Source organism: Gordionus sp. m RMFG-2023, chromosome 1, assembly GCF_954871325.1.
Source record: "Gordionus sp. m RMFG-2023 chromosome 1, tfGorSpeb1-WG-v2, whole genome shotgun sequence".
Taxonomy (NCBI): domain Eukaryota; kingdom Metazoa; phylum Nematomorpha; class Gordioida; order Chordodea; family Parachordodidae; genus Gordionus; species Gordionus sp. m RMFG-2023.
Genome location: NC_088775.1, coordinates 72,598,654 through 72,626,041, shown reverse-complemented (window position 1 = coordinate 72,626,041; position 27,388 = coordinate 72,598,654). Strand labels below are relative to the sequence as shown.

General features: G+C 27.1%; 2 protein-coding genes across 4 annotated transcripts; both read right to left on the bottom strand.

Moving 5' to 3' along the window:
- Positions 1-1,156: 1,156 nt before the first annotated feature.
- On the bottom strand, positions 1,157-2,302 carry LOC135931976 (uncharacterized). The gene is made up of 3 exons (XM_065469297.1): positions 2,144-2,302; positions 1,737-1,955; positions 1,157-1,678 (listed from the first exon to the last, which is right to left on the bottom strand). The coding sequence occupies exons 1-3, from the start codon at positions 2,223-2,225 to the stop codon at positions 1,266-1,268; spliced, it is 714 nt and encodes a 237-aa protein (XP_065325369.1). The 5' UTR covers positions 2,226-2,302; the 3' UTR covers positions 1,157-1,265.
- Positions 2,303-19,560: 17,258 nt separating this feature from the next.
- LOC135922902 (insulin-like growth factor-binding protein complex acid labile subunit) lies at positions 19,561-23,203 on the bottom strand. 3 transcript variants are annotated; one of them, XM_065457418.1, is made up of 5 exons: positions 23,072-23,203; positions 21,254-22,254; positions 20,601-21,179; positions 20,194-20,412; positions 19,561-20,135 (listed from the first exon to the last, which is right to left on the bottom strand). In XM_065457418.1, the coding sequence occupies exons 2-5, from the start codon at positions 22,218-22,220 to the stop codon at positions 19,723-19,725; spliced, it is 2,178 nt and encodes a 725-aa protein (XP_065313490.1). In that variant the 5' UTR covers positions 22,221-22,254; positions 23,072-23,203; the 3' UTR covers positions 19,561-19,722. The 3 variants fall into 3 exon arrangements, with proteins under 3 accessions (XP_065313490.1, XP_065313489.1, XP_065313488.1); XM_065457417.1 differs by having other exon boundaries at positions 21,254-22,272; positions 23,072-23,144; XM_065457416.1 differs by having other exon boundaries at positions 21,254-22,287; positions 23,072-23,088.
- Between the last annotated feature and the right edge of the window lie 4,185 nt (positions 23,204-27,388).

Genomic DNA, 27,388 nt, shown 5'->3' with positions numbered 1-27,388 from the left:
TACCGTTATATTCTATTTAAAGTGACGAACCATTATACGTTTTTACAGAAAATAACACCTTTATTAAAATTAAACTGTTATTTCGTACTCTCGAAGATTTAAACACTGAACAAAATTTCTGGTCCTTTCCATGGAACTTCTTAATGAGAAATCTAACAAAATTGGTAAATAAGAACAAATTAACACCAAATAACGGCATAATAATTATTTATAAAAATAGCTAAAACCTTGTTTAAGTGATCAAATATAACTAATCAATTAGCACAGGTATAAATAGCTAAACAATAGAATTATTTTAATTAACAAATATAATTAAAAATCTTCTAATTTAGACAGTTAGTGACCTCAAGGCATTATAACTTTAAACAGGGAAAATTAATATCATCTCTAGCAAAAAAATCTCTAAATTAAAAAAATCGAAGTTATCAGAAAACTTAAAATTAAGCATTTTCCAGAAAAAAATCTAAAAGTAAAATTCGTTATGTTTCTTGACTCACTTTCGTTTCGCAAGTTGCTTTCATTTTGAAAACACGATGTTTTTGAAAGATACTATGATATTGCAAAAGGCCGATATCTGTTTGAAAACGCATACTTTCTATATAAATAATGTTTTTTCAGTCAAATCTTCCATCCCAGGTTTAGTGTCTTTGGAACGATTATATAGGCTCATAATATTTTGTATTTTGCAATATTTTATTATTTGTGTTAAAAATTATCATATTTTCAAATATGATTGGTCCTAATTAATTTTATGATTAGTTCTAATAAATTTTTAATGCTCCAAAAAAATCATTTTAATATAAAAAAATTACTGGCTACGTGCCTGCCTAAATATAATTTAATTAAAGTTTTATAATAGTATATTTTTTACGACTTATGTTACGGTGTAATAAATATATTTCGGACAAAGATTAGTGATATCGGATCGGTAATCGCCCAATATCAATTTAATATAGGTAATATCGTATCGGACTCCAAAAAGTGATATCGGTACACCCTTAGTATATATATTATAATTATATCATATATAATTAAATTTCAGACTTAGTTATTTTTAAAATACTTTTATTTGGTCAACGTCCCCTTTTGCCCTATGCCAGCCTCCTTACTAATAAAATAATTATTCGACAATATTATTACAAGCCAAATATATAAATCTAAAAGATATACAATAAAATTATAAGAAATAATCACGTCAATTTTATATTACTAAGTCCAAATTGATTTATAAATAATATTGTGTAATATGTCAAAACGAGTGTATATTACGAGACCGTTCCCATAGGATATCCGTGGTTGGCTATAGTTTGTTTATCTTCAGGAACATTAGTTACATGCCCATTCCTAAAAGCAACTGGAATAGCTGAAAGAAAACTTCCTAATTTAGAAGATTTATTGTTTGATTCCTCTTCCATGATATTTTTATTATTATTACCAGAAAATATAAATTTAGAGATAAAGAGCGCTAATAATATAGCTACAGTGCAAATTGAGAGGGTTAAAGCTATCCTGGCTTGTTTTAAGGAATTGAGAACTAAATTTTGACGATCATTACCATAGGCATTATTCGTTTGAGCAAGACTATTGGGGATAGAATTTGTGTCAAAGTTATCATTGTCAGCATCTCCATCATATATGTCATTAGTTCCTTTGATATGATATCTTACCTTACTTTCATCTATCAAATCAAACAGATATTAATCAATATATTATTTTGGTATCAAAAATTATCAAACCTCGAGTGTTATTAAAATCGGTTACATTTTCGCAAAAAGTGAAAGCATTCAAAGGTGGATACAGGATAGGTACACCTGCTAAATTTGTTGGAGTGTGACATTTGGCGTTTTCGATGTTTAACTCTTGTAGATATTTATCTGAATGACTCAATTGATCTGACCAAAATTTGTACCATTCTCGAAATCTGCGCATTTTACAATCGCAGTGCCAAGGATTATCTAATAAACATTTCAGTAGTAAAATTAAATATTATATTATAGTAAATTAGGCCTAAATGTTTAAGCCTAACAATAACCAATAAAAAGTCGAGATAATTGCACCAATCTAAATTTAAAAGATAGACTTAATGATTTAGGTAATAAAAATCTCCCACATTAGCTACTCAATATTATAAATTGCATATTACCAGATATTCCGATGAAACGAAGTATATCTTCAGAGCCCTGTAAAGAATCGATATCTAAACTAGTCATATTATTGTGACTCATATTTAAGTATACTAAATTTTCATATTCGGATAAGGTTAAGGAAGGTAGCGTTGGTTAATAATTATGAGAGAGATCTAGATGTGTCAAACTCTTTCCTAAAGATTTAAACGAAGTTGAGTGTATGATTTTCAAATTATTGTTGGAAAGGTCTAATTTTTCGAGTTTATCGTTTTGATAGAACGTTAATTCGGCAATTTCATTGATAAAATATTTGGATAAGTCCAAAGTGTTTAAATTTCTAATAGTCGAACTTGAACTTGGTGTGAAATAAGATATGCTATATTTCATATATTTTAATAGTTATAATATTCAATGTTATTTGGATAATATATTTGTTATATATTAATATAGCTTATTTATATAATATTATATAAAAGGTCAGTTAAATTTAATAGAAGTTAGTTTTTTTTTTGAAAAAAAGGATGAATGGCGTTCCTTTATTTTTGACTAACGTCGAACGTGAACGCGTTCCTTGTTTATGATGATTGCTTTCGAAATATGCGTACGCAGGAATTTGGTCTGGGGGGGGGGGGGGGGTAATATAATTTTTTAAGAAATATTATTGTTTTTTAAAAATATCAAGCATAAATTTATTAGGACTAATAACTATTTCTAATACACAATGTTAAATTAATGTGAATTATAAAAAAATTATATGTAAAGAATCACTTAAATGACCCAAAATAGAAACTTGAATTTTTTGAGCTTTAAAATTTCTATATAAAGTATAAAAAATTTAAATGTTAGAAATAAAAATTAATACACAAAAAGCTAAGGGAATAATTGTATTTTGTATGTTATATATTTACAATGTAAAATCCAATCTTCGTTGGGATTGAGCTAATTTTTCAATTATCTCATCCTTACTTGTTGTCAAATGCCTATGAATATTCAAAAGATCCAAACCTTTCAATCTACTTTCAAAACTTGTACTTCTTGGTATGTTTTTCGGCCCGGCCCCCGAGCCGGACTGTATGGCCGGGCCCGAAATTTAAAAAAAAACACCCGGGCTTAGCCTGAATTTTTTAAAAAAAAACATCTAGGCCGGGCCTCAAAATTTTTTTAAAAAAAATATCCGGGCCGGACTGTATATTTTAAAACAGCCTATATTTGAAATCGTTATTATTAGCTATAAAAATCAAAAATAAATATAATTTATTTTAAAAAAATCCGGGTCGGGCCTGAAAATTGAGCTTATCCGCAAAAATCTTAAAAAAAATTCGGGTCGTGCCCTGCAAATGGTACCTCTGCAGGGCTCTGTTATCCTTCTTAAAAAAGATAATGTTCTCTCATTAGTTTACTATTGGGAAGAGTTGCTAATATATATAAACCCTTTTAATACATTGGAAATATAATCTAAAATGTGTTTGAAATAATGCAGAGGATCCATAGCATTTTTTGGGACTGTATCAACCATAGTTAGTCTTATAAACATAGTTATTCAGCTAATAAGGCTTCATAAGATACTTTAACATCTTCATGATAAAAATCCAACAAATATTTTATTTCTATCACCATCTGAAAAAGGTTGGGAAGGCTTTTATGGAAATAATATTTGCAGATTGGTAAGTGCTGCATAATGAATTAAAAACCATTCATTTATTTGGTTTATAAATGTATTTGTATCTAAGATATACTCTTCTACTGATCCTATATTAATGTTTTATTTAACTATGAGCTTGTCTTGCTGCAAGTCGAGTGAGACAAATATTAAACACGTATAGCTCTGCTTTTGACTTAACAAAAACATATAATGAAATTCTTCATAAACATTAGCCCTAATTTCCTTGAATTCTAATAAAATGCTCTCCACTATTCTCATCTTCTTAATCAAGTCATCATGTTTTTGAAAAGTAATACATAAAATAGTTGTACATTCTAATGAGAAAAAAAATTTGGAATAAGCATTGAATCCAATAATTTTCTTGCTTCTAAGGAAAAATTTCTTTCAGGCCATTGTGATATGTCAGTAAAAGCAAATAATGGGCTCTTCTAACTCCATAAAAGCTGTTACTGCTTGATGGCGGAGACTATCTCATAGGACAAGGTTGCAATTTCTTTCTCCCTGTTGGACAATTTCAGAATAATTATTATTTGACTAGAAATTTAAAAATGGTAGATAAATATTACGCCACTAAAAAATAATAAGATAATATTACTCCGGAAAATTTGAAATCGAAATTAATTGATAAACTTAGTTATGAATGTGATAATAAATGTAATTAAATATATATTTAATATGAGATAGGAATAAATATTAACAAATATAAATTAATATGTACTGTGTAAATTTAATTCAAAACATTTCCATATTTATTAATTTATTTGAAAATAAAATTATTTGACTTGTAAAAAGTTGTTAAAATAACATATTTATATATTCTTATCAATTTTTACAATTTAAAATTTATACTTACAAACGAATTAAAAAATATGGAAATATTTAAATTAAATCTGCACAACACTCTAAACAAAAATATTTTTGAAAAATATATCCGGCATCTGCATTTTTTGGCTTTGGAGGGCCCCCCCCCTCCGCTGCGTACGCCAATGGATTTCGAATTTAAAGTTTGTTCAATTTTATAAATCACCTTTTATTTTTATTTATTTTAAAAATTTAATATTAGTCCTAATTAAGAAAAAAGTCTTATATTAATAATCAACTGTTTTTTCTTTTATACATTTCAATTTTTTTAACACGCCAGTATTATAGTTAATTAATCTGAACATTATTGCTTATTTAATTTAATAGATAAGCATAAGCCTGGATATTATTATTTCATCATCATCATCTGATTCTAAAATATCAAAATCGGATGAATTAACATTACCATGGCCAAATATGATAAATATTTTACAGTAATATCCTATATTGAAAGAACTTATTCAATACTTACCAAATGTAAAATGTGCCCAAAAAGTATCATATCAGTTTCAAAATCTTCAAGTTCCAATTTAAAACGACATTTGATTGTAATATTAATTATTTTATGTAATATAACTAAGTAAAATCATTAAATTTGAAGAAAAAATGCATTTAGGCTATTTGACTCCAACAATAACAATAGTTTTTTTAAAATTAAAAAATATTAGTGGCCTAATATGGTCAATCATTGATAGACGCAGTATTAAATGGATAAAAGGTATTAAACATCACTATCAAATTAATTACATATTTATGTTTTAAAGATTTGAACATATATATGAAGATCAATATGTTATTTCTGCAATTATACATCCTATTCAAGTTCAATGACCATGGATTTAACCTCCACAGAATGAATCTATAAAAATAAACCTATAACGTTATTGAAAAAATGCATCGAAAACCCTAGAAATGATAATACAAAAGCTCTAAATTTCGAGATCATTTTTGTTGACGAGGAAGTAGAGGATAAATTGGAGGAAGATAACTTATCTCATTTTTTTGAAGCAAAGAACAAAACAATAAATGTTTTTAATAAATTCCCCACTTTAAAAGATTTGCTCCTCTGTCCCTGTTCAGCGCGTTTTTAGTATAGCTTATGCTGTATTAACTGCCAATCCTGTCTATCAGATGAAAATTTTGGAAAATTATATTAAAATTAATAAGAAATTTTTATAAATAAAAATATCTTTTTATTTGCTATATTATATTTGTATATATAATTATATATCAAAATAAAACTATTATTTTTTAACTTGGCTAATATATTGATTTGCCTAACTTTGATCGTAAAGTCATTTGATCGTAAATTTTGTCCATTTTTTTCTGATTGGTCTATTTAATCGCGGTAAATTAAAATCATTTATAACCCTAACCCCAACCCTAACCTTAACCCTAACCCTAACCCTAACCCTAAACCTAACCTATAAATTAAAAAATCGTCCATTTTGACCAAAAATGGACAAAATGGACCATTTTACGATCAAAATAATACGATCAAAGGAGGCCCTCCCAATATATTGTGTTAAAAAATATAAGTCATTTATTTATATTAGATTAAATTTTAAAAAAATTTATCATAAAATTTTGAGCGAACGTGAACGCGTTCCTTTTTTTTGAAAGTGAGTTTGAACGCGTTCGATTTTTTTAGAAATATTTAGAGCACTATAGAATATTATATATATACAAATATATTTATATAAGAATTGAGAATAAAAAGTTATCATTGACCATATTTTATGAGGTTTTTTCAAGTTATAAAACAAAGATAAGATCTTTATGTATGTCTAAATTTTCTCCCGATTAATAATTTATTATATTTCTAATTTTCAAAAATTTATGACCGCTACATCAATATAGTCAAAAATTTATTGCCACTATTTTTTACATATAAATCTTACGAGTGAATCTGAAAACGTTGCATAGGGTGGAAAGATTCTGCATGTTGAATTAGATCTTACCTAATATGGGAGGTTCGGTTTAAAATATAATATTTTAATTAATATGTAAACCCAAATCCTAATCATTGTAGCACAGTCCTAGGCTAACCACTAACACAGTTCCTGAGTTTATCAGGTCTGCTTGAACCGCATAGTCAGTAAAATCTAACATACTTATTAATTACTAATAAGATCTTTGTGAGATTTTACTATATGAGGGCTTAGTGTCAGATAAAATAAAATATGTGTATATCGTAATCGAATAAAAAGACCTAATTTCCCTGAGCTAACTTCTAACACCATCCATGAACTTTTTAATTTTATATATTCGTTTATGTGATCTAAAATACATTCTATATAAAGTCACAATTCTACAACTTAGACTAATACGTATCCCAACCAATAGTTATGAATAAATAAAAACAATTAATAAATATAAAACTTGCATATATATAAAAAGTTTTATTAATTAAATGAATTAACGTCCTTCTTGTTGACTTTGTTTGTGTAAGGTAACGTGATAATTGACGTGAAACCTTCATCTTATTTTAGCAAACAATGAGTTTTGAAAATGAATGAACAAGATTCTTGTTGTGATGATGAAGAAATTATCCACTTCTTAGATCTTTTGGAGAGATTTTTTTCAAATAATGTTAAATCAATATGTCCCTCTATATCTAGCGGTTATATGCATATGGCTCAAGCCCGGAGACATTTTAATGCGCCTAACAATAGTTTAAGTTCCTCACTGTTACAAGCAATTAATGACTCTCTTAAATCACAGAATAATAAATCATTAAAACTTCAATTACATGATTATGGAAAATTTAGTCCCAAAAAAAAATTGTATCCCAATATTACTGATTTTGATATAATTGCCAATAATGAAAATACGTATGAGGAGTTATATTTAATTATGGATGATATAAATTTTAAAGATATACAAAATAATATCAATCTTACAAGAGCATTTTCATTGCTGCCTTTATCTGACATTAAAAATATTCAGAAAGAATTTTATAATATAATTCTTATATGTGTTGAACAAGCCAATCTCAAATTGAAATTACTTAACCTAATTAAAAAATGAGAAAATTTATTACATATTGCAATAAAGATTTATATTATTTAAAAATTATATACACACAATTAATTAAATGGGAATAATAATTTCAAGACGAATGTATAATTTGTTACAATAGTTATTTAGCCCTCTATTTATACTATATAAAATAATGATAAAGTCTTGAATTGATCAAGCTAATAAGAATTAGGCCCTACATAAACCTCACTCCTTCATTATTTTACAATATATATTCTTAAATGGTTCAGAATAAAAATGTAAAACCAAATTTTTTAAAAAATATGTAATCTAACCAAAAGCCTTTCACCCTCTCCTCTCATGGAAATTAGGGTTACATTTACATCTATGAAACCTTATATTTTTTTAGTGATATTATTAATTAGGGACAAAAAAATTTTTTTTTTGACAAATATTTACTTATAAGTTATACTTATTTATTACTAAAAATATTATTATTTAATATATTAGAACAAAATATTATAAAAGGTCAGTTCTAATATAAAATAGAGTGATTAAATTTTTTTATATTAGAATTGATACATATTTTAAACCAAGCCTGGCTATCATTCTATTCAGGCTTGACACTTCCAGAAATTTTATACAAACACATAAAACTGGCCAAAATTTTTAATTAAAAATATATAGATCAGAGACCTGCAGTCCTGGCCCTAAGCCTGGCCCATTTTAATTTTTTAAATATACCCAGGACAGACCTAAAGAATTTTTTTTTTTAAATGCTTGAACCAAGGCTTAAAAATTTTTACCTGGACCAGACTGAATATTTTAAATCGCCATTATTATCAATAAAAATTAAAAATAATATATTTTAAAAAAATCTGGGCAGGGCCAAAATTGTTTTTTTTATTCCAACCTGGGCTGTGCATACCTTTGCAGGTCTCTGATATAAATTAACCCTTTTTTAAAAAGTCAAATAAAATAAAAATCACTGTTTTTCACTACATGGGAGTATCCAGGATTTTCCTATAAGGGGCACTATTAGGCGTGGTTTTCCTCGGTAAATTATCATAGGCCTTTAGGCTCACTTATAGGCCTTTGGCTATATTATAGGTTTATATTTTTTGGTTTTCATTTTTTTTAATAAAAAAGCTATTTTCTAAAAATTTTAACTTACAGTTATTATTCTAAAAAAGTAAATATCTTTTACTAATTTTTTATTTCAAATTCTAATTTATAGTGATATATTATTGTATGCTTATTGGGGGGGGGGGGTAGATTTTTATTAGCTTAAAATGATATTTACGAGCAAATTTGCGATGGGATGGGGGAGGGCCCCTTTGGTTACACACATGTTTCCCGAATTCTAGAGAAATTCAAATTATCATATCTCTTTGATGGAATAGAACATTAACTTCTATTTTATTTTTTATACCTGAGTCGACTCAAATATTACGAAATTTATTTTTTATAATCCAAAAAATTATCAATCGTTTTTATTGGGACAACCCTTGTGTCCGTTTACGCTACTTTCAATATTTTGGAACATTCCAAAACGCATTCCTAAAAATATCCTATTTTATTTCTACTCTTATAAAATTATACCAATGGGTGTCGAAAAAATCTCCTCAAAAATCTCTTGGTATAAATATCCATTGAAATTTAAAAATTGATTTTATAATAAAACATGAAATTTAATATGAATAAAATTTTTTTTATAACCTAAATTCTTAATCACATAATAAACTAAATAATAGGTAATAATATTGATATGTGAAGAAAAATGGAATTAAGAAAATAAAATAAGTATATGAATGAGTCATATATATAATTATGTAATAAATCAAATTTCTAATATTATTTTTCGGAAAGTTTCAAAACTGCTCCGGTAACGCTCTAGGGATCAGACTGGGGTAAAGTGATTGATGGGATAACAATGTTAACGCGGTTAACTTTTTAACTCTTGAGCATAAAGACCTAATTTTATTGGAGATCTTTAGGTCAACTCATTCTAGGTCTTTGGCTATTTAAGATTATTATTAAAATTATTTTGGTATTTTCACTTTTTTTAAAAAAAATTCTTTTTTTCTAAAAAAGTTTATAGTCGTTATTTTAAAAATGTATACATTTTTCGGGGAGAAGGGGGTGGGGGGGGGGGAGAAATTTTTTATTAAGTTAAAATAATGTTTATCACAACAGTCAATTTAAAAGAGGGGCGTTTCACTTGCTCCTCCCATTGGCGTACGCAGCGGGGGGGGGCAGGGGAACAAATTCCCCCAGCCAAAAAATGCAGATGCACGTATAACTCTGCTTTTGACTCAACAATAAAATATGAAATTCTTCATCAACATTAGCCCTAATTTCCTTGAGTTCTGATAAAATGCTCTCCGCCATTCTCATCTTCTTAAAAGTCAATATAATGTTTTTACAAAGTAATACTTAAAATAGTTGTATAATTAAATAATACATTCTAATGAGAAATAAAATTTGGAATACGAATAAGCATTGAATCCAATAATTTTCTTGCTTCTGAGGAAATATTTCTTTCAGGCCATTGTGATATTTTAGTAATAGCAAATAATTGGCTCTTCTAACTCCTTAAAAGATGTTACTGCTTCGTTGGACAAGGTTGCAATTTCTTTTTCCCTGTTGGACAAGAAGTTTCAGAAATAATTATTATTTGAATAGAAATTTGAAAATGGTAGATAAATATTAAGCCACTAAAAATTTGAAAATAATAAGTAAATATTGCGCCGGAAAACCTGAAATCGAAATTAATTGATAAAATAACTTAGTAGATAAATGTGATAATAAATGTAATTAAATATATATTTAATATGAGATACGAATAAATATTAACAAATATAAATTAATATAAACAATAATATTTTTGAAAATATATCCGGCATCTGCATTTTTTGGCTTTGGGGGGGGGGGGGGGGTTGTCCCCTTGCCTTTCCCCCCCCTCTGCGTACGCTAATGTGCTAGAGTAATGAGATATTATTTTCTCAAAACGGAACAAGAAAAGGGAGAAACGATTACAGAATATATAAATAAATTAAAGATAAAAGCAAATACGTGTGATTTTAAAGAGATATATAATACAGTATTTTGGGATAAATTAGTGTCGGGAATTAAGAAAGAATATTATTGAAATTAATCAACACTCCAGACTTGACATGGGAAAGATGTTTAAATCGCTACCTCAATGGAGACAACGGAAATGATTTCGCATGCAAAATTATCTGCAGGAAAGGAGATAAATAAAATTTCAAAATCAATGACAAGAGAGCAGTATGAAAAGTATAAACTAGTATCAAAAATTATTTGTTATTGTTGTGAATTAGAAAACCACATAAAACTTATGTTCCGAAATTTAAATCAATTTTTTATAATTGTGGATTAAAAGGATTTTACAGAAAGTATGCAAAGGAATCGTGGTTAGAAAGAATATATTTTAACGATAGATGTCACTGAAATGGGGCGAGAAAGTTTTGAGGATTGGGATTCTCCAGATGAGTCGCGGAAAAAATTTGAAGTAAAATTATTGATAGATAAAATATATATTAATTTTTTAATTGACACAGGGTCGGCAGTCTTCATTTTGAATATAGAAGACGTTTTTAAAAAAATACCAGCAACAAAAATGGAAATTATTTATAAATCTTATAATAATGTAATGATCAATATTTGTATATTAGCCATTAATTAAAAAAATAAAATTATATATCATGAATTTATAATTGTCAATAATGGCATTAATTTGATAGATAAAAATTTAATAAACAAATTAAATTTATTAATAATAAAACATGTAATGCAAGTAATGAGGTTTGGGGGATAATATTGTTAAAATTCATCATTATTTACTAAGAAATTAGGTTTAATGAATGAGTTTAAAACAAGTTTATCGATAAAACCCAACCCCAACTTTCAATGTCTTAAAAGCAGACCAATACCATTTGCGTGAAAAACAAAACTAGAAACGGAATTATAACGACTGGAATCCATGGGAGTTTTATAAAAACTGATTTAATCGAATATAGCTTCGCCGATCCTACCTGTACTAAAAAAAAGATAGATCCTTACGAATTTGCAGTGATTTCCGACAGACGGTTAATGCAAATATTTTGATTGATAAACATCCTATACTAATAATTAATTAATTATTAGCTACACTAGGTGGATCAAAATATACGGTATTAGTTATATCAGAAGCGTATTTTCAAATAGCACTAGATGAGGAGGCAAAAAAGCTTTTAGTGATCAACACGACAAATGGATTATATCTCCGCGCCAGCCATTTTTTAACAAGCAATGGAATAGTTATTAAAAGGACTACTTGGGGTAGCGGTATATTTGGACGATATAATTACTGGGGAATCAATTGAGATTTATAAAAAATTTGATAAATGTATTAAAGACGTTAAAAATAAACGGTATGAAATTAAATCTAAAATGAATTTTTTTAAAGAAAAGATTGAATTCTTAGGTCATATTATTAGCTAAGAGGGAATCACAACAAAAAATTAGAATGCCAATGCAATTGGACCACCATTACCTAAAAACGTTAAAGAATTACAAGCTTTTATCGGTATAATTAATTATTATCAAATATTTATAAATTTTTCGACTATTGCCGCTCCGTTATATAAGCGTTTAAGGGAAAATGTGCGGTGGAAATGAACAGATAATGAAACAAAAGTAATTTATAAATTTAAAAAATTAATATCAGAAGCATCAATTTTAACACATTATAATCCGGAAAACCCGATAATTCTAGCTATTGACGCGTCTCAACATGGAATAAAATCAGTTCTATCTCATATCATTAACAACGAGGAAAAACCGATTAGATTCGCTTCTCGAACATTAAATGGCGCCGAACGAAATTACAGTCAGATAGAGTGTGAGGCTTTAGCAATCATATTTGGATTAATTCAATTTAAACAATATTTAATTGGTAAACATTTCATAATCACCTATTATAAACCACTTATTTATATTGTTATTTAATCCACATAAAAGAATTAACAGATATGTCATCAAGATTAATAAGATGGTCATTACTACTAGCAAATTATGATTATGAATTGTAACTTCAAGGGACGAATTAAAAATATAGTAATGCGGATATGCTTCCCCATTTCACAATTGATCGTAAACCATCTGCTTGGTAAGAGTTAGATATTAATTTAATTATGGATGCTCCACAATTTATTTTAGCGTTAGCTATAAAATCACACACAAGAAATGACCAGGTATTATCAAAGGTTTCACGTTGCATTGCAACTGGGTGACCGACGATAATAGAAGAAATTCTAAAACCGTTTTTCCAGCACCGAAATTAACTCACGATGGAGGTGTATATTATGGGGATTAAGAACCATAATTCCCAAAAAAATAACAAGTAAATATTTTGTCTTGTTTATATATGGGGCATCAGGGTTATACTAAAACAAAATTATTGGCCTAAGAGAAAGTTTAGTAGCCGAATATTAATGAAGACATCTAATTACATAGTAAGAATTGTGAGTTATGTCAAACAAATAACCATAGCGGTAAAACGATCATAGAGGGCCCTCCGTAAATAAAATATGGGTAAGAATTCATTTAGATTTTGGCACCAATTAACGGAGATATATATCTAGTAATAATAGGTTTTAGTAAATGGCCTGAAATACAAAAATTATCGACAAATAATTTTACTGAAGTAAGAAAAATTATGTTAGGACTTTTTGCATTTTCGGTTATCCCATTACTATTGTTATGGATATTGGGCTCCCATTTCAAAGTAGAGAATTCAGTTTATTTTGCAAACAATTATCAATTAGAAATGTATATAGTGCCCCTACCACCCAGAACCAACGGAGAAGCGAAGAGGTTAGTTTTAAAAAATTTTAAAAACATAATGATTCTAATAAAATACAACATTTTTAAAATAATCACCAAGTTCAATTATACTTAAATTTCAACTCATAGGACCCTTACAATTAATAAAACCAATTTATCATCATCCATACATACCCCAGTTACCACGGTTTTTTAATATAAATGAAAAAATATACGTAAAGGATTATAAAAAAGATTTTTGGATTACCAGGTATCATCGATAAAAGAACAGGATCAATGACGTTTTTAGCTGAGACTAAATTAGGTCTATGGAGAAGACATATTAATCAGTTAAAACATAAGTTCGACGATTCCGATTTAAAAAATAGAGAGGAAGAGAGAAGGAGAAACGATGCAAGATATACTACGAATGAATGAAATTGATCCTATACAAAACTCGATAGCCAAAGACATTGATCCTATATGATACTCGATGACCAAAGACATTTTTCCTATATACGACTCGATGACCAAACATTGATCCTATACAAGACTCAATAACCAAAGCACCATCAGAAATGAAAAGATTGAAATCAGCAGATCAACCCGTGGTAGATAACGAAAGTACAAGTAGCCGTTATCCAAAACGGATAAGAAAACAATTTATACCATTCCAAATCGAGAGCCCAAAAAGTAGAGATAGATCAATTAATCTTACTTAAAGGCAGTTAATAATACATTGGCGTACGCAGCGGGGGGGGGAAGGGGGACAAATCCCCCCCCCCCCAAGCCAAAAAATGCAGATGCCGGATATATTTTTCAAAAATATTATTGTTTATATTAATTTATATTTGTTAATATTTATTCGTCATATTAAATATATATTTAATTACATTTTTTATCACATTTATCTACTAAGTTATTTTATCAATTAAATTCGATTTTAAGTTTTCCGGCGTAATATTTACTTATTATTTTCAAATTTTTAGTGGCGTAATATTTATCTACCATTTTCAAATTTCTAGTCAAATAATAATTATTTCTGAAACTTCTTGTCCAACAGGGAAAAAGAAATTGCAAGTCCAACGAGATAGAGTCTCTGCCATCAAGCACTAACAGCTTAAGGAGTTAGAAGAGCCAATTATTTGCTATTACTGAAATATCACAATGGCCTGAAAGAAATATTTCCTCAGAAGCAAGAAAATTATTGGATAAAATGCTTATTCCAAATTTTATTTCTCATTAGAATGTATTATTTAATTATACAATTATTTTAAGTATTACTTTTCAAAAACATGACATTGACTTGATGATTAAGAAAATGAGAATAGCGGAGAGCATTTTATCATAACTCAAGGAAATTAGGGCTAATGTTGATGAAGAATTTCATATTTTATATTTTATTGTTGAGTCAAAAGCAGAGCTATACCTGTTTAATATTTGTCTCCCTCGACTTGTAGCAAGGCAAGCTCATCGTTAAAACATTAATATAGGATCAGTAGAAGAGTATATCTTAAATCAGATACATTTATAACCCAAATAAATGAATTTTTAATTCATCATGCAGCACTTACTCATCTGCAAATAACTTCCACAAAAGCCTTCCCAACCTTTTTCAGATGGTGATAGAAAAAAAAATATTTGTTAGATTTTTATTATGTATATAAAGTATCTTATGATGCCTTACTAGCTGAATAACTATGTTTATAAGATTAACTATGGTTAATATAGTCCCAAAAAATGTTGTGGGTGCTCTGCATTATTTCAAACACATTTTAGATTAAATTCCCAATGTATTAAAAGGGTTTATAAACTCTTCCCATTAGTAAACTAATGAGAGAACATTCTCTTTTTTAAGAAGAATAACAGAGGGCTGGAGAAGTACCATTTGCAGGGCACGGCCCGGATTTTTTTTAAAGATTTTTTACGGCCTGGCCTAAGTTTTTTTAAAAAAATTTCAGGCCCGGCCCGGCTTTTTAAAAAAAAATATTTAGGCCCGACTCGGCTTTTTTTAAAAATATTTTAGGCCCGGCCCGGATTTTTTTAAAATAAATTATATTTATTTTTGATTTTTATAGCTAATAATAACGATTTCAAATATAGGCTGTTTTAAAAAATACAGCCCGGATTTGGTGTTTTTTTAAAATAATTCAGACCCGGCTTAGGTGTTTTTAAAAAAATTTCGGGCCCAGCCCGGGTATATTTAAAAAAATTAAAATAATGTCCGGCCTGAAAAACATACCAAGAAGTACAACATCTGAAAGTAGATTGAAAGATTTGGATCTTTTGAATATTCATAGGCATTTGACGACAAGCAAGGATGAGATAATTGAAAAATTAGCTCAATCACAACGAAGATTGGATTTTACATTGTAAATTTATAACATACAAAATGTGATTATTCCTAAGAAACTTTTTGTGTAAAGGCTCAAAAAATTCAATTTCTATTTTGGGTCATTTAAGTGATTCTTTACATATAATTTTTTTATAATTCACATTAATTTAAATTGTGTATTGGAAATAGTTATTAGTCCTAATAAATTTATGCTTGATATTTTTAAAAAACAATAATATTTCTTAAAAAATTTTATTACCCCCCCCCCCCCCCCCAGACAAAATTCCTGCGTAGACGCCTGCTTTAGCATTATTAGTTTCTTCGAGTAATAATTTTTTTTAAGTTTAATATTTCATCTAATGTCTTCTGTAAATACAAAGTAAATACAGTGGCTCCTACAATGGAGGGGGTGAGGTCCGAAGCAATTGCTTCTAAAAATTTAAGTGGACGTACTTTTTTTTTTGAATTTTATTCTTTTATAGTTTTATTACATCCATTCATAACCAAGTGATTTCTGGTTTATGATATCCTCGACTTCGTGATTCCGTTAATACATATTAAATTACATAATAAGTGGGGGGTCTTCTTATTACATTTTAATTAATTTTGGTCGATGTTTAACAAATCAGGTTGTTATTCGATATTTCTTTTCACAAAATTATTTTTTCAATTTTAAAATATGCCCAAAAGTATTAACCAAAAAAATTACAAATGCTTAATTAATAATTGCACATGGCATAATATAAAAGATGATAAATGAACAGACCTCATTAGAAAAAGACATGGTGGGAAATTTTAACGATAAAAGCTTTGAAATAGTAGCTTTTAAGAATATTTCTCAAAATTGGACGAATAGCAAATAAATTTTTCTGCTTTCCCTAATTTAACAATTTTATATAAATATTTATTAACCATTCCTACTACCTCATGCAGATTTTCACTGGGTGCAAACTCCCCTCAAAAACATTTGCCTACCCCCCTAAAAAATTCACCGCCTTCGGCGCCGATGTTTTTCCATTATTAATTACACCTTTTTAATTATAATTATATATATCATTCTTTCAGAAGTTTTAAAAAGAATAACTTAAATTATTTTATCCCTACTACCAACTACCAAAATTTTGTGTATAATATAAAGGAGTTAATTTTTAGATAATGAATTCAATTAAAACCCCCTTATTTACAATGAAGCTTGCTGAGAATGTCTAAACCTTTTAAATTACATTTAAAAGGATAGCAAAAAGTTTCATTTGAGAATTAATGTCTATGATTGTGTGCAATATATAGATTTGGTCGATGATCAGCAATATCATTGTGTTTTAGTATTAATATTTACAGCAATATATTTTATCCTATTTCATCTCAAATTTAATAGATAATCTCCCTACCGTCCTCAAGGAAAATTGATTGCAAACTGTTCCTACCCCCTCCCCTCCCCCATTTATATAGACCCTGACCTCATGTACTGCCCAAAGGGCCATGAGTAATAAATTAATTAAAACAAGACTTCGTAGTACTATGAAAAATTCATTTCTTAATAATTTAATGCTTTTTACATATCGAAATTCAGAACACTCATCAATGGGGCGAATATCAGCAAAACTATTTATGGGAAGGGCATAAATACATTATTGGACTGGGTCAAACCTTCTATTATTGAAAAATTAGAAACTTCTATAGTGAAACCTAACCAGTTAGACAGAATACATAGATATTTTGGAGAAAACGATTTAGTTTGGATAAAAAACCAAATTGAAAAAGGATGGCATGAAGGAAAGATGATAAATCAACAAGCTAAATTCTCTTATAATGTAGAAGAAAAAGAAAAAATAGTACGAAAACTCGCCGACCTACTACGAACAAGGGAAGAGTTAGTCGAACCCGAATAAATAATAATAGATGACAATATAAAGTTAGGAGAAGTTAAAATAGTAGAAACAATTAAACCAAGTCAAGAAAGAATTCAAAACCGATACCCAACGAAGAAACGAAAGCAAACCAAGTTTAATAGACGAATTTGAACTTGGTGGGAAATATGGTATGCTATATTTCATATATTGAGCATAAATTACTAGCTAGATTTATTAAATTTTAAGTTTTATTATAATTATATTAGAAATAATTTGTGCATCCGACTTGTGCAAACTATAAAGTAGGCAGGAGAGTATAATTTGACTATTTTAGAGAGTAAGCGGAAAATCTAGGGGAAAAATTTCCCGGAAAATTTCGTAAAATAATTCCCCGTTTCTTCTAATAAAAAATATAAAGTGGAAAATAATTCCCCGGGAAAAAAGCTAAAAAAATCTCTTAATATTTTTTTTAAATATCAAAAATGCCCGCCACTAAAAAAATACAAATATTTTCTCAGTGAAAATATATTATAAAATTTAATTTTTATTGAATTTAGCAAGTTGGTAAAAATAAATGTTATACGATTTCAATGAATATGAAATTTAGAAAAATAACAATTGTTATAATTATTAATAATAATTTGCTAGATGAGGATTTTTAATATATTATAAAACTGTCAGTTTTCTGGATGTGCTTAATTCTTCTATCGATTAATTATCCAACAAAACGTTTTGTTTGATCAACTATAAAGGGATGTTTACCGTTATATTCTATTTAAAGTGACGAACCATTATACGTTTTTACAGAAAATAACACCTTTATTAAAATTAAACTGTTATTTCGTACTCTCGAAGATTTAAACACTGAACAAAATTTCTGGTCCTTTCCATGGAACTTCTTAATGAGAAATCTAACAAAATTGGTAAATAAGAACAAATTAACACCAAATAACGGCATAATAATTATTTATAAAAATAGCTAAAACCTTGTTTAAGTGATCAAATATAACTAATCAATTAGCACAGGTATAAATAGCTAAACAATAGAATTATTTTAATTAACAAATATAATTAAAAATCTTCTAATTTAGACAGTTAGTGACCTCAAGGCATTATAACTTTAAACAGGGAAAATTAATATCATCTCTAGCAAAAAAATCTCTAAATTAAAAAAATCGAAGTTATCAGAAAACTTAAAATTAAGCATTTTCCAGAAAAAAATCTAAAAGTAAAATTCGTTATGTTTCTTGACTCACTTTCGTTTCGCAAGTTGCTTTCATTTTGAAAACACGATGTTTTTGAAAGATACTATGATATTGCAAAAGGCCGATATCTGTTTGAAAACGCATACTTTCTATATAAATAATGTTTTTTCAGTCAAATCTTCCATCCCAGGTTTAGTGTCTTTGGAACGATTATATAGGCTCATAATATTTTGTATTTTGCAATATTTTATTATTTGTGTTAAAAATTATCATATTTTCAAATATGATTGGTCCTAATTAATTTTATGATTAGTTCTAATAAATTTTTAATGCTCCAAAAAAATCATTTTAATATAAAAAAATTACTGGCTACGTGCCTGCCTAAATATAATTTAATTAAAGTTTTATAATAGTATATTTTTTACGACTTATGTTACGGTGTAATAAATATATTTCGGACAAAGATTAGTGAAATCGGATCGGTAATCGCCCAATATCAATTTAATATAGGTAATATCGTATCGGACTCCAAAAAGTGATATCGGTACACCCTTAGTATATATATTATAATTATATCATATATAATTAAATTTCAGACTTAGTTATTTTTAAAATACTTTTATTTGGTCAACGTCCCCTTTTGCCCTATGCCAGCCTCCTTACTAATAAAATAATTATTCGACAATATTATTACAAGCCAAATCTCTAAATAATTTTTATTAATATTCATCTAACCTAACTCATAAAATGATAATATATAAATCTAAAAGATATACAATAAAATTATAAGAAATAATCACGTCAATTTTATATTACTAAGTCCAAATTGATTTATAAATAATATTGTGTAATATGTCAAAACGAGTGTATATTACGAGACCGTTCCCATAGGATATCCGTGGTTGGCTATAGTTTGTTTATCTTCAGGAACATTAGTTACATGCCCATTCCTAAAAGCAACTGGAATAGCTGAAAGAAAACTTCCTAATTTAGAAGATTTATTGTTTGATTCCTCTTCCATGATATTTTTATTATTATTACCAGAAAATAAAAATTTAGAGATAAAGAGCGCTAATAATATAGCTACAGTGCAAATTGAGAGGGTTAAAGCTATCCTGGCTTGTTTTAAGGAATTGAGAACTAAATTTTGACGATCGTTACCATAGGCATTATTCGTTTGAGCAAGACTATTGGGGATAGAATTTGTGTCAAAGTTATCATTGTCAGCATCTCCATCATATATGTCATTAGTTCCTTTGATATGATATCTTACCTTACTTTCATCTATCAAATCAAACAGATATTAATCAATATATTATTTTGGTATCAAAAATTATCAAACCTCGAGTGTTATTAAAATCGGTTACATTTTCGCAAAAAGTGAAAGCATTCAAAGGTGGATACAGGATAGGTACACCTGCTAAATTTGTTGGAGTGTGACATTTGGCGTTTTCGATGTTTAACTCTTGTAGATATTTATCTGAATGACTCAATTGATCTGACCAAAATTTGTACCATTCTCGAAATCTGCGCATTTTACAATCGCAGTGCCAAGGGTTATCTAATAAACATTTCAGTAGTAAAGTTAAATATTATATTATAGTAAATTAGGCCTAAATGTTTAAGCCTGACAATAACCAATAAAAAGTCGAGATAATTGCACCAATCTAAATTTAAAAGATAGACTTAATGATTTAGGTAATAAAAATCTCCCACATTAGCTACTCAATATTATAAATTGCATATTACCAGATATTCCGATGAAACGAAGTGTATCTTCAGAGCCCTGTAAAGAATCGATATCTAAACTAGTCATATTATTGTGGCTCATATTTAAGTATACTAAATTTTCAAATTCGGATAAGGTTAAGGAAGGTAGCGTTGGTAAATAATTATGAGAGAGATCTAGATATGTCAAACTCTTCCCTAAAGATTTAAACGAAGTTGAGTGTATGATTTTCAAATTATTGTTGGAAAGGTCTAATTTTTCGAGTTTATCGTTTTGATAGAACGTTAATTCGGCAATTTCATTGATAAAATTTTTGGATAAGTCCAAAGTGTTTAAATTTCTAAATGTTTGAAAAAAAAATTCAGGTATTTGTGTAAGAAGGTTGGCTTTAAGATCTATAAATTTCAGCCATTTGCTGTCGGCTAAAACATTGCTTTTAATATTTTTAACTATATTATAACTAAGAATTAGATGTTCAAGGGAGTTTAATCCGTAAAAAGAGTTTGCATTGATATCGAATATGGTATTTGACGATAAATCCAGATGTGTTAGTTTGGGAAGGTTAGAAATACTCTCCGGTAATGTAGATATTTGATTCCCTAAAAAAATTGATAAAGTCAATTAATTTCATAATTATTTATAACAATCGCATGAATCAATAAATTCAATATACCTTTGAGACTTAAAGATTTGAGAGAATTTGACATTTGCATAAATGCACCGCTTTCAATTGTATCTATTCCCGAGTTATTAAAACTTAATTCTCTAAGATACCTAAGGTTGGAAAAATGTTCTTTAGTAATTTTTTTAAATGATTTGAGGGAAATGAATAATTTTTCCATGTTTGGGGTTTCGCTGAAGACAAGAGGAGGGATCTCCTTTAGAAAATTTGTCACTAAGGAGAAATCTTTAAGGTTTTTCAGACCTGATAGGGAATCATTATAAATTTTGTTAAGCGTGAAACTCATTATTTTTAAAACTTCTAGATTTAATAATGTGTTGAAAGCATTATGAGGGATGACTCTGATGTTTGCGGAGCTCACAAAAAGTTCTTTCAAATTCTTTAAAGGTTTGAGGGCATCAACAGGGATTTGATCCAGTGTTTTGTATTTAAAACTAACCCAAAAAAATTCCAGGATGGTCAATTTTTCTAACGAATCTTCGATACCCAAAAATGCGTTGGACGAAAAGTTTTTGATGCGATTAAGTCTGAATTGAATATCCTTGACGGATTTTAAGCCTGAAAATGTCCCATTTTCAACGGTGGGGATAAAGTTTAGTTGCAATATGAGAGAGGTTATAGGCAAATCTGGATTATTTTTATATATATTTAGCGCTTCGGACAACATTTCACCTTTTTTGTTAACACATGTTACTTCCATTCCAGAGTCGTGAGATGCTAAGCATGTGCAATATTTTAGAGTTCCCGATTGAGCTGATGTTTGGGGACTAGTACCGGCAGGACATTTTGGTTCGTGATGTCCTGAGACTAAAGCAGCGAAACTAGGGAGGATATGTATGAGAAATACTAAAATAATGGACCATAAATTAATTCGACTGTGGCGAGATTTTATACTTTGCTTGAATCTGGTTGTGAGAAAGGTAGGTTCCGAATTAGTATATAGAATATTTCCGATCATATCCGATATATTACCATTCAAACGTGCCCTTCGACTATTTATCATTATATTTCTGTATAAATATTAACTAATTTTATGAAAATTTTTTTTATAAAAAATCAAGGTTTAAAGCGCTATAATGTATATTTTTTAGATATAAATAAAAAAATATAGACAACTTCTATAAGTCCTCAAAATTTTATAATAAATTTATTATCATAGCATCATAGACGTAATCTATCATTAATACAAACTAAAGCATAAATAAATTTTATTATATATCATGGATATTAAAAATTAGTTTTATTTAAAATTACTATTATATATTTTGAGTCAGAAAAAACAAAAAATAAATTAAATCTCGCTACATAATATGTATAGGTCAAATTGATACGAAATATAGAATATATTTTTTAAAAGATTCATTCCATGGCCATTTATGTCATAATTATTATATTTTTAAAAAATGTTAATTTTTTTAACTTTATTATTATTTTTTTTCATTGTAATTTTTTTTAATGTATATTTATTTTTGTTGGATAATATATTATATATATATAGGGAGATTATCTAATTAGAACAAAAAAATATTTGAGTCAATGTTATATTTGATATGAATTGAATATTACGATAATCTATAATTTTATGGTTTGGTGATGCAATTTAATTTAAAATATATAAAGATAAAATTATTATTAATCATATTATAATATTTACATAATGAATTGAATATCATTATTTCATAACTTAAACGAAAGAATTTTGAGCATAAAAAATCTAATTTTAAATACTAATTTATATTAATATTAAATGATAATTTTAAAATTCCGTGAATATAAATTTATATCTAAAAAAATTGAAACCAAATATACCTTTTTCCAATCGATTTTAAATGAATAGAATTATTAGATAATTTAATTATTTAAAAATCAAATTATAAAATAAGATGACAAAAAAAATATTATGCTTTATATTTATATCCTAATTAAATTTCCCTTTCAACAATTTATAAACAAGACTCTTAAAACCTGTGTTTTAAGTTTAATTAAGATTTTATTAATTTATTATTATGTGAGAAATATATAAGATGTATAAAACTAAGAAGAATTACATGAAGTTAGAAAAAAGGAATAAAAAATTTCCGAACTAAAACAACTAATAAAGAATGACAATTGAAATTGGCTAGTTTCCAGTTTAATTGCACAAATTAATTATTAAAATACAAGAGATTATGAGTATTGTTTTATTATATTTATTGTGACATTTCACAAAATTACATCATATCTCTTTCTTTAAAACACAATTAAAAAACTTTATTAAATTTAATCGACAACAAAATGAGATAATTATTTTTTGTATAATTATTTTATTGTTTTAAAAAAAGAAGCTTTAAATAGGTAAAAATTTGTGAGAAAAAGTATATAATTTTTATTTACCATAAAAGGCTATAAAATCTTATCTGAGTCCTATTTGAAGATTTGATTTGCATTTTTATTTTATAGTATATGAGTAAATTTATTTTCAATGCTTATAAATTGTTCTTTTTTAACCTTGTCACCTTAGACGAATATACACCTATTTTTTACACATCAAAATTTGATTATTAATATATTAATTACCTTACCTACATACAAATGCAACTCATGTAAACAAACATATTTTATTAATTTATTCTTTTCAAGATCAAATTATTTTTATTAATGAACAAATCACTAAAATAAAAAATGATTTCAATGGCAAAAAAAATAGAAAACTTGAATCATATTTATTTCATCGATTTGCATTAATATTTTTTTGTTAAACTTTTCTTATTTAAATCAAATTATATTTCACTTTCTCGTCTATATTTTAATATATATATTGTATATTATAATTAATTTATTAGATTTATATATTATTATGAAAATTAAAAAACATTAAATTCAAATAGGAAAGAATTTATAATATGAAATTTATACAAAAAAATATGTGTAGTCAATAATGTGAAAAATAAAATTGGGTTAAAAAAATATTTTGGTAAAAAATCAACTCTTAAACTAATATAAGGTTTATAAAAACATTGATGATTGAATTAAGTAAATAAGAACTATTTCTTACTCTTATTTTTTTTTACCTATATTTTAAATTTATAAAATTAATTTATACAAATCAGATAGCTAATAAATATGATACATATACGATAATTTTTATTAAATTTTATATTAATATAAGTTAAATTATTATTTCTAATTTCAATAAATATATATTTTTTGTTTAACTGTGACGAACTTCAAAAAAAATGTTTTAAGGGTATCAAGGTTGATGACAATAATGAATTTTTTTTTAAATTGCTACTGTATCGAAAATAATAAAAGAAAATGAAACTGCAAAGTAAATATTTAATTTAAAACTTAAAGATCAGTGCAATTTTACGTAAATGTTATAAATGATCAAAACTAGAAAGATTTAAGCTAAATAATAATTAATATTATGTAACTGAGAATTTTACTCGGTGGCAGAAAGGTTGACATATTACTAGTATGGTGGAATCTGAAAACTAAATCACATATTAATTATAATAACAAATTTATAAGTTTAAAAATTTTTTGGAGCCTATAGCGCTAATCTAAATACGCCACTACCCTACCATATATCTGGCGGCCCTTCGGCCCTAACTTCGTTCAAGAGTTGGTCTCTAAGGAGCCACAACTTCCACCTGAAAAATGGTGATTTATTTTGTAATATTAAATTGATCTATAAAATATGATACATTTTTGGATTTTTAAGGAATTTTTGTCATGGGTAATCCATAACCGGATATTTTTGTTAAATTATCCATGAATTTCAGACAATTTTATCCAAAATTTTTATTCTAAATCGATTTTTATATATTAGGTAATTAAAGTTAGCCTAATTTTTCCCTCCAAATCATAATTTGGTAAGCCTTACTGAATTTTTAGGATTTATTTTGCTCCAAGTAATTTATCCTTCCAAATCATAAACAATTTTATTTGAAACTGTATAGAGAATATAACCCAATAAATATGTGTCAGAATCATCACCCTCCACCCACTTCCCCATCCCCATTATATTCATTCCATCATATATTAAAGGGAGGTGATGTCAGCATTACTGTTCCCACTCCCTACAATTTTCACACTTTACGTGAGAAAAAAAACCATACAGATGCTAGATCTTTATTTTTATAATAACATCTAAATAGGAAAATGGTTTAGTATATCTTAGTATTGAAGATAGGTTCGAGTTTTCCGAAACGATTGGATATAAAATTTTTAGATATGGATTATTTATTATCTTCAAAGTGTGGATATAAGAACTAGTTTTTTGATAAGTGGTCATATTTGTAATGTTATTTTTTTAATTTTATGTTTTTGTTCTAGGTTTTCGCACAATGCTAAAAAAGAATAAAATTAACATAGTCAACAAAACCCTTCCACAATGAAAATTTTTATTTAATCGGGCATGGGTTTTTTTATCTTCTTATTTTCCATGGACATTTAAGTAAGTGACTTTGTCTCTTACAATCACAGATAACTGCGGCCTGCCCCCATGGGTGGTCTTTCTCTTAATTATTTCTGTTGATTTTTTTATTTTTTTGAGAGAACCAAGCGTAACTTTCTACTATATATATATATAACTTCTGTCATGTATTTAACTTATAGGGCTAGGAGTTTTATATCACGTATTTGATACATTTACTAAAATTAAGAAATAATTGAACGGAAAAAACCCAATATAATAAGTTAAAAAAACATTTTGTGTTATTTAATATATATATACAGGTCCAACATAAGCAAGGTTCTAATTTGAGAACTATAATAAATGTGCGAAAACAATATAGATAATCTCCTTTGCTCTACTTTAAGAAAAGCAACAAATAATAACGGAATATAATATAAAATATTTGTTTAAAAAAAATTGAAACTTACCTTTACAAAGAATTTAACCAAAGAAGTTATGGGCTTGGAAAAGGTAAGATTTTGTAATAATCATATTCAGTTACCGATACTTACTATTGCATTTAGAAATTCCGTTGTGTCATTATTATCGGCATTTTTATAAAATTAAGCAAAAAGGTATAAAAAAAATTTTCCGGTCATGGGTTACTTTATTTGAATATTTACAATTATATGAATGAATTCGTTTTTCTCTCTATAATGTAATAATGATAGATAATTTATTTTAATATAAAAATTAAACTTTATTAAACAAAAATATTAAATATTTTTAGGCCCGTTTAATTTTATAATTATAGTGAAAGGAGGGTGGTGGATTAAAGTCTGAATAAAGGATTGCTATGGAAAAATTAAAATTAATTTTAAAAAATATTATATTTAAAAAATTTTTCACAAATTGACATTAATTTCTTCATTAACCGAAATGTTTCGTATCTTAAGTATAAAAACCTATGCTAAAATATTGCAAAAGTTTATATTAAATATAATTCATCAAAATATAGGCCAAATAATTATTGATTAAAACTATTGCACTTTTTAGACAGATAATCTAGCAAAATTTTTTTAAAAAAGTGAAATAACAAAACCCAATTTCCGGGGAAAAAAATTTAATTTTAGGAATAAAACTCTCTTGTATTATAATTTTATATAATAATGAGGTTGATGCAGCTCTGTCCATATTTTTGAACGGTCGGACAACTTGAATATTAATTCCTACATTAAAAATATTATGAGCAAGGCTAGATAACTTTATACAAATATTTTATGCGCAGGGCAAAAAAACCTATTCAAAAATCTTCGTGGGGCGCGCTCACCTAGATTTACTGTATGAAATATGATTATAAATCGTACCATTTTTTAAATAAATCTAACTAATGCCACGAGAGAAGTGACACGAACCAGAAAGGAAATAATGACAAACTCTATAATTTTTTTTATATCATATAATTTAAAAACAATGATCAATCTTAGTTATAACCTTTAACCAAGGAGCGCTCGCCAAGGCATTTTCAAAGGGAAATTCTTTAATAGATTTTTTTATTCAGATGCGGTAAAACTTTTTTCCGGATGTGGAAAAATATTTTTTTAAAGAATTTAATTTATCTAAAGAAAATTTATAGAAATTAAATTAAAACTAATAATTTCAGGCACGCGCTCGTCTAGCGTTATTTGATCCTGTCAGACAATTTATCAAACGCTTTTAATTTTTTATATCTAATTGTTGATAAAAAC